The 8,700-nt window shown below is 44.8% G+C and overlaps 1 protein-coding gene across 1 annotated transcript; it reads right to left on the bottom strand.

Moving 5' to 3' along the window:
* Positions 1-240: 240 nt before the first annotated feature.
* PITHD1 (PITH domain containing 1) lies at positions 241-8,387 on the bottom strand. The gene is made up of 6 exons (XM_037498801.1): positions 8,144-8,387; positions 7,456-7,499; positions 6,975-7,052; positions 2,762-2,866; positions 1,981-2,089; positions 241-1,180 (listed from the first exon to the last, which is right to left on the bottom strand). The coding sequence occupies exons 1-6, from the start codon at positions 8,339-8,341 to the stop codon at positions 1,079-1,081; spliced, it is 636 nt and encodes a 211-aa protein (XP_037354698.1). The 5' UTR covers positions 8,342-8,387; the 3' UTR covers positions 241-1,078.
* Positions 8,388-8,700: the final 313 nt, after the last annotated feature.

The following is an 8,700-nucleotide window of genomic DNA, read 5'->3' as shown; positions in this document are numbered from 1 at the left end:
CGTCTGTCTGCTCACTTTCCTCAGGGAGTTTGTTTGTAAATGCCATCCATAAGTTACTTCTTTTCACCTTCCTCTGCAAAATGTGGGTGGGTGTAGGAGTATTTTTAGCCTACTATACAGAATTGAGCTTGACCTTTCCTGGAGAAACTGACCTCATCTTGATATACCCGCAGTTGTCTAAAATAACAAATTCAGAGTTCCACACAGTTCTCAGTAAGTTTCACTGTAAACCAAGAACACAAAATAATATACAAACATGAAGTCTGGCAAGGATTTATTTGGAAGCTTATTAGTCACAGTGAATAAAAAGCCATGAACAGAAGAGCTGAGATCTCCAATTCTGGCACTGAGCTTACAACACTAGTTGGAAACTAATAAACATTACAGATGTCCCAAGGGGAATCTTGCTGAATCCCGATCGGGTGGTGACAAGGATACCCACACACACAGAGAAATGGTGTCCCCAGACTGCTTATCCAGATGGTAGGAAAAGGCCTGCTCCCCAAGCTATTAAATGTCATCGGGGATTCCTGCTCTTCTACCTATTACCATGGGATACTTGGACATGACAGATAACTCCAAGCTGGGCAACTTGACAATAACGCTGAATGTAACAGGGAGAAGGAGCAAGCAGGGACAAGTATTTTCAGTTGGAGACCCTCCTGATGGCTAATACAAACACAATGCTGAGTCTTCAGAAAAACTTACTGCAGCCCAGGCATAGAGTCCATTTTTAAAAAACAAGTCACATTAAAATCCTGCCGTAAAGCAACAAGACATTTGGAATCCCAAGGCCACACTGACTGCAAAGACAGGCATCATCCATAACAGCCAGGTGTGGACCCAAGACCCAATTTCTGCAGTGCGCTAGAGAACCGCGATTGTCCCTTAGTACCCACACAACCCTCCCTGGTGGTGCGGACTTTTCCATAGGCCAGGTTTCAGCAGGAGGCCCCAAAGACAAAGCTTGGCAGAGGCTGTGGTAGCCATCTCTCTCTGGAGGTGAACTTTGTCCTCCTCAACAGGGTATCATACGTCTTCATTGACACGGCCCCTTTATAAGAGCCTGGGCCAGCTCTTAGGAAATGAAGTGTGTCTGTGGGGTAACCTGATGGACCTTGTGGTCTGCTGGGTTGGCTGATGCTTCGTAATTGCAGATTGTCACCTCATGCCGGCGGAGCTGCAAGAAAATTGAGAGGCTGGGTCAGCTGGCCGTTTCCCAGACAGCACACATTGGTATGGTCCATATCCAGAAGTCATCATCTAATCTCTTCCTGCTCTGGTACTTTATCATTACCAATGATTTGCCCCATAACTTAAAAGGTTCATTCTCCTAATACAATGGTAGCACCATGACAACGGAACCTTGTCTATCTTGTTCATCATCTTATCTCTGGTGTCCGGAACAAAAAAGGTTATCAAAAATGTTGACTGAAGGAAGAATTTTTTTTTGAAAGATTTATTTATTTATACAAGAGCTGGGGTATAGGCCAGAAGTACAGGAGGGTAAGAGAGTTCACCAGAGACAGAGCGAGGAGCAGAACAGGCAGATGGACCAAAAACACTGCTGAGGGGAGCAGCGGGTGAGACAGGAGAGGTCTGCTGTGCCATGTGGGTTTCTCCCTGACTGGCTGGGAATCAAACCTGCTCTGCAGAGACTGCGAACAGCTCCATAGCGCTGCACTCAACCCGCTGCAACACCGGGGAGGCCCAGAAGGAAAGAATATAAAAAAAAAAAGTGGGAAAAAAAAATGAATTGTATCAATTGTATTATTTCTACTCCTTTAAAATTACTCTTGACTGTCAAATGAGATGGATGGTTTACAATGATGAAACCAAGAAAAATTATAAAACAGAGCTATTAATGGATGCCCTATTTGCTCTTGTTCCTTTTCTTAAAGCTCCCACAACACAGCGTGTAGAGATATATACACACAGACACGTGTCAGAAGAGCAGTAATTTCTCTAACTCCATCTTACCTCAGTCCATTCTCCTCTCAGGCCAATATAAAACACCTTTGTGGTATCTGCTCCAAAGTTTTTTGAAATATGAATTGAGAGATGATAGACATTTGAAAAACGAGAAATTCTAAAGGACAAAAGGAATGGGGAGAGAAGATACGGGTTAGAGATCAGTGAGAATCTCACCATCATGTCAAAAACAATTCCAGTTCCAATTCATGGAAAAATCCAGGTAAACGTTAGAAAACACCCTTGGGTTTTTATGTTTCATTCCTCTCCTCTGGACAAGGAGTTCAGTGAATATTTACTAAGCATCAGCCAGATTCTGCCCAGAGAACAGGAACAGAAAATTGAATCAACACTGCCTCTGCCCTCAAGGAGAAGGAATGCAAAATGCTGTAACCAAGCAGGAATTCTAAAGCAAGTCCACCTCATTCTTAGGTAAGAAGGAACTAGTAAAGAAAGAAGGTGGTCACCTGTAACTTGGTCTGCACTCAGTCCACTATGCAAAGAAGAATGCTGAAAACACCTTTCCTAAGTCCACTCTAGAAGCTCATGCAGATCGCCAAATGCACAGAGGCTAACAAGTCTGTGGCTCGCACTGAATCTTTGCCAAAGGTTGACCAAGCCAAGGATCAAGCCTCCCCTGCTGTTTTAACTCGTTTCTGATGCTGAGAATAGCAGTCAGCCAAAAATATATTGCATGCCTGGTGAGCATTAATGCATATATGCTTGCTGCAAATGAGGGAATCCTCGATTCCTGCAAAGACACAGATGGCAAGACAGGCCCAGGGCTTACTTTGTGGCATACTCTAGTTCTCCCGTAAGGTCCCGGTTCAGACTAAAGGTCTGATCTGGCTCCCTGTCTGTGTCATCAAAGGACATCTGTGGAATGTTCTTGTACCTGAGAAAGGAAAAAAAGGTACATTACCACATTTTTCAGTATTTCAAAACTTCCCACCAACGCCTCAACTGCCTATCGAAAAGAGATCATATTTTAGAAATGGCATTTATACACAGATATCTTTAATCAAATCTCTGAGTGGGCTAAGATCACATGAGAAGCAATACACAAAGAGATTGCTCAAACTAGGTCACATGCAGCAAATGCTTGACGAAAAGAAGCAACTCAGCACATTCAGACCAAGCTAAGGACATTAAATAGAACAGCTTACTCATGGGGAAAAAATACTTTGGCAGAAACATATTAAACACAGTTAAAAGATAAGATCAGGTAACCTGACATTCAAGCATTTTTTGCAAGCAAAATTACCCTGTATTCTGAGTATGTTACAATTCTCAAAAAAATTCAGCTTGGCAATTTTCACTGTGAAAAGAGCACAAGAGGCTGCAAACTCCAAACAAGTTTTGGAAAGTCATGTAAAACTGCTAATGAAGGAGAAAAATCTTTCAAAGAAATGGCTGAGAATCCCTATGCTGTCTCCTCTGTAACTCACAAATTCTAAAGGACCGAGCCACACACCCCCACATCTCTATGGTGTTTTACTGACGCACCCACACAGTAGGGGCCTAGATATTAACTGCAGCAAAATGCATGTAATTTAAGAAAGCAAATACTTTGCTTCAAAGTATTTCTAAGAATGATGCACAGAAGAAGAATAACAGTAGTAAACATTTATGAGCGGCATTATGAGAGGCAGTGTAACACTGTAGTTAAAAGCAGTGTCTCTGGAGTCAGACTTTGTAGGTTTAAAGCCTGGCTCTACCAGCTTCACTTACCAGCTGTATAATTTTGGGCAAGTGATTTAACCTTTCTGTTTTCCTCATCTGTAAAATGGGGGCCATGATAGTATACATCCCATTTAGTTGATGTGGAGATTAAACTGAATCAATTCTAAGAGACACATACATTTAAAATGTTGTATTATGAGAAGTTTCAAACATACACAAAAGTAGAGAAGATATAAAGCATCTCCTTAGTTATCCCTCAGCTTCAATAGACAAGGACAATGTGCCGATTTACCACCCCCATTCTGTTTCTACTTGACATTTTATTTTGCTTCGAGTTAACATTGGTTTACATCATAATTTGTGTTTTAGAGGTACAGGATCTCCCCTTCAGGTGTTACTGAACCACAACCACCACCAAAGCCCCCAAAATCCACCCCATAGTCCTTTGTGTTCCTGCCCCATTCTGCTTTGTATTTATTTTTCATTTCTGATGTATCATTATTTTACATCCTTGTTTGTTTTTATTACAATACAGGACTTGTCTCCTTAGGTGTGGTCACCATAGTATTCCCACCAACAAAGCATGTCCCCCAACACAGTCCACTGTGCTCTCCTCTCACCCTGTTTTCTCCCCTCCCACTCTCCCTCTGCTTGATATTTTAAGGTAATACCAAACATACAATTTTCTCATAAATGCTTCAGTATGTAGCTCTAAAAAGAACTTAAAAAATACCTATGACGCCATTAACAATAAATGTTTAATATCATCAAACACTCCAAATTTTATGGATTTTAAGTCACCATTTAACTTTTCTGGAAGTGTCAAGGGCAAGTCATAGTTGAGTAGGGAATATTTCTTTACTGATAGTATATGAAATGATGATGTTTTTCACATTCATTGACATCTTCGATTCAATAAAGTCCTCAATGATAGGCTACTGGAAACCAAGTCTTTAAGTGAAACCACATACAACAAAACCAGGCCTCAGAATAATGTCATTTTGTTCAAAATCAGTGGAATTCTTTTTCTCATCGATGTTATGATGAAACATTTGAGGCCATGCTCTATATGAAAAAAGCCAATACTCACAAAGGCTATGTGAGTATTGCAGCACCTGCCCTACCCAAAGTGGGCACTTACTATGTTCCAGACTTTTTAAAATTTTTATTTATTTTTAAAAGATTTATTTATTTATACAAGAACCGGGGTACAGGCCAGATTCGTGGGAGGGTGAGAGAATCCACCAGCAACAGAGCAGGGAACAGAACAGGCACAATGATGAAATACACTGCTGAGGGGAGCAGCAGGCGAGACAGGAGAGGTCTGCCACGCCATGTGGGACCCTCGCTGGCTGGCGGGGATTGAACAGGCACTGCAGAAGCTGAGGAAGCTTCACAGCGCTGCGCTCAACCGCCTGCACCACCAGGAGAGACCCCAGACTTTTTTTTTAAAGATTTTTTTAAATTTATGCATACAAGAGCTGGGGTGTAGGCCAAAGGTGCAGTAGGATGAGAGGACTCTCCAGAAACAAAGTAGGGAATAGAATAGGTGGACTGACTGAAATACACTGCTGAGGGGAGCAGCAGGTGAGACAGGAGAGGTCTGCTGTGCCAAGTGGGTCACCTCCCTGACTGGGGATCAAACTCGTGCTGTAGTGGCTGCAGATAGCATCATAGTGCTGAGACTTAACCCCTTGCACCACCAGGGAGGCCCATGTTACAGACTTATTATAAGCTCTTTATATGACATTATTTTATTCTCTCTACAATCTTATGAGATTTGTGCCATTACTCTTCCCATTTTACATATGAAAAAGATGAAACACAGAGATAAGTAAAGCCTCAAAATCCTAAAACTAGCAAGTGATACCGCCAGAATTTGAACACAAGCATTTATTCCAGAGCCTACTCCTAACCACAATGCAACACAGATGTCTAGTTTCCTAAGCAAATGAGTCTCCAAAAGCATCAACTCAAATGTACTTTGTTCCTTAAAATGATTCAACATGTGGATTTGCTTGCAAATTCATTTTTAACATTCAAAGGTTTCAGTTTCTTAAATCTCTCATTTAAATTGATCCATTTTTTGGGGGGGCCTCCCCGGTGGCGCAGCGGTTGAGCGCTGGGTTGCGAAGCTGCCCGCAGCCTCTGCGGCGCCAGTTCGATCCCCGGCTGCTCCCTGGCCACCGGAGGAGGGTCCCACATGGCGCACAGACCTCTCCTGCCGCCCGCTGCTCCCCTCAGCAGTGTGCTTCGGTCCTTCTGCCTGCTCTGCTCCCCGCTCTGGCTCTGGAGAATTCTCTCACCCTCCCGCGCTTCTGACTGTACCCAGTGCATGTATAAACAAAACAAACAAATAAATAAATAAAACATGCCTCTATTAAAAAAAAGATTAAAAAATATATAAAAAAAATAAATTGATCCATTTTTCATACAATTTTTTTTTACGTAAAGCTCTTTTGATATTTGTTTCTCTAACACCCAGAAAGTGGTTTTCTGCTTCATTTAGGAAAGTCATGCTGGAATAAGCCAAGTTGTCAAAAAAGGTAGTACCCTACCACTTCTGGTGACAACAGAGCCCATATGCAATGGCAAACAGAACTCTGATAACTACGCACAAATTCAGATGGAGTAATTCCATGTCAATGATGTAAACACAAAGATTGTAACTATGAAAAAGCAAGAGGAAACTTTAAGGAGCCCCAAGAGTAGAATGCATAAAGATGAGTCCTGCAAGTGGTTGATAAGAAAACTGCAAAGTCATCAACAATTTACAGTTACAGGATGCTCTCTGAATGAACGCTGCCATGGTAGATACACTAAAAAGAGAAAAGATGTTGGCCTTAAAGATGCTTAATCTAAAAATTCAGGAAGAGGGCCTCCCCGGTGGCACAGCAGTTAGTGCTGGGCTGCGAAGCTGCCCTCAGCCTCTGCAGTGCCGGTTCAATCCCCGGCCACCAGTGAGGGTGCCACATGGCGCGCAGACCTCTCCTGCTGCGCCCGCTTCCCCCCCTCAGCAGTGTATTTCGTCAGTCTGCCTGCTCTGCTCTCTGCTCTGGCTCTGGTGAATTCTCTCACCCTCCGAGCTTCTGACTATACCCAGTGCTTGTACAAATAAATAAACAAATAATTTAAAAAATAAATAAATAAAAATTCAGGGAGATAAATGCATTCTGATGCAAAATAAGAACCAGACCAAGATATTGGGAAGGGGAGGTAGATATTTAACCCAGTTAAAATGTTATTCTGGAATACAGTGCTAACCAAGAAAAGAGAAAGAGAATTCTAGGAGCTTGAGGGCCTAAGCCCTTCCCACTTACAGTCTCATCTCAGAGGGGTGTGAGTCATCATCCTCTCCCATTATAATGATGCCTTTGAGCTTGACATTGCCTGTAAATCTGCCAGAATGCAAAAGAGAAGGTTGTCAACCTGGGTTTGATTTTCTGTTTAGCTGTGTGACCCTGGGCAAGACCCTTTCCATTTCTGGATTTCAGTTTACTCCTGTGTCTTGCCTAAATAATTTCTAAGACTTTCCTAAATAATTTCTAAGGCCCTGTCTACTTCTGGGATTCTAGTTCTAAGACATTTACCTCTACTTTGCAGTTATCTTTCAATAAATACATCTTTTTTCTATTTGCATCAAGAAAGCTATGATGCTTTCCTCCTCAAACTCCCCACCATAATCTGCCCCATTGCAAGACACAGATGTGTGCTTTTGACACAGCCAATGAATGAATGGATTCGGCTAAGCCAACTGGAGACTGCCTATTAGCCTGAGGTGAGCACTAAGGAGATACTTACGGAATATTAAATAGAAGCTCTTCATCTGCATCACTTTCAACAAACTGGAGGGGAGAGGTGGAAGGAAAAAACAACAAATATTTGCTGGAGAACCTACAATTTCAGGCATCTTCCATCCTATTCTATAAATGAAGTACAAAGCAAATAAAATCAAACTCCCTCAGTTTTCCTGGACATATTGGGGTTAATCAGTTAATGGCCACAGACACTCCAATCAGAGAGTTCTTAATGGAATTAAGGAGGGCGACTAGCCTCTTGAAATCGCATGCAAAGCTCTGTGCCTAGGGCGTCCACTGCTTTCAAATAGCCCATCATGGTAAATGCTCTGGGCTGGTCTATGGTCTTCGCCAGGTGACATATCAGGTAGCCATTGGGTGCAGTGGTCAAAGGCTAGGGAAAACGCCCTCACGGTCATCCTCCTCATTACCCTCTGCCCGTCACACACACCCCCGCTGTGTTGATGGCGTAGTCAAAGACCCTCTTCCCTCTTTGAACATCAGTGCCTCTTTCGGCAAAATGAGGCCCTGTTGGCCTCCCACAGGGGCTGGCAGAAGAGGCACGGGAAAGCCGTTGTCAACCAGGATGCTATTTTTAACATCAGGAGTAGGGTTGACTGAGCTGCGGGTGGCGTGAGACCCCCGCGCGGGTCCCCGCCTCTCCCGCCCGCCCCAGGCCCCGAAAGGCCCACCTTGGAGCGGTCGGTCCGCTCTTCCCACGGCTTGAACACGCCCCGGCCGCTGCCCTCGCGGCTCTCGTTGAGGCACTGCAGCCGCTCCAGGTCGATGCGCAGGTACAAGCCGTAGGCCAGGCCGCGCTGCTCCGGAGGCTCCTCCCGTTCGGCGGCACAGCGGCAGCCCCCCCCGCCATGGCTGTGGCCGTGCGACATGGCGACGCCGCCACCTGCGCCGGGATCTCTCCGCTCCGGCCGCCCAGCGCGCCGCGACCGCGCGTCGTAAAAGGCGCGCCGCGCGGCGCATGCGCCCCAGGGAGGGGGCGGGGCTCGGGCGGCGCTTCCGGCGCCGGCGATGCTTACTGACGCGCTCGGGCCTGGAGGTGGCGCTGTTGCTCTCCCTGCTGCTCAGCGTGGGAACGGGCGGGCTGAGAGACTGAGCGGGGGTTCCGAGGAAATGGTGGGGCAGGGATTCGAACCTCCCCGCCCCCAGGCTGAAGTCTCTGCACTTTTCATTTACGCCGCTGTTTCCTGGGGAGCTGGTGGATTAAAGCGTGAGGACGGTCAGTCCCTGA

The sequence above is a fragment of the Talpa occidentalis genome, unplaced genomic scaffold, assembly GCF_014898055.3.
Source record: "Talpa occidentalis isolate TD23 unplaced genomic scaffold, MPIMG_talOcc4v2.1 talOcc4.9, whole genome shotgun sequence".
Classification (NCBI taxonomy): Eukaryota; Metazoa; Chordata; class Mammalia; order Eulipotyphla; family Talpidae; genus Talpa; species Talpa occidentalis.
This window is presented reverse-complemented; position numbering and strand designations above follow the sequence as displayed.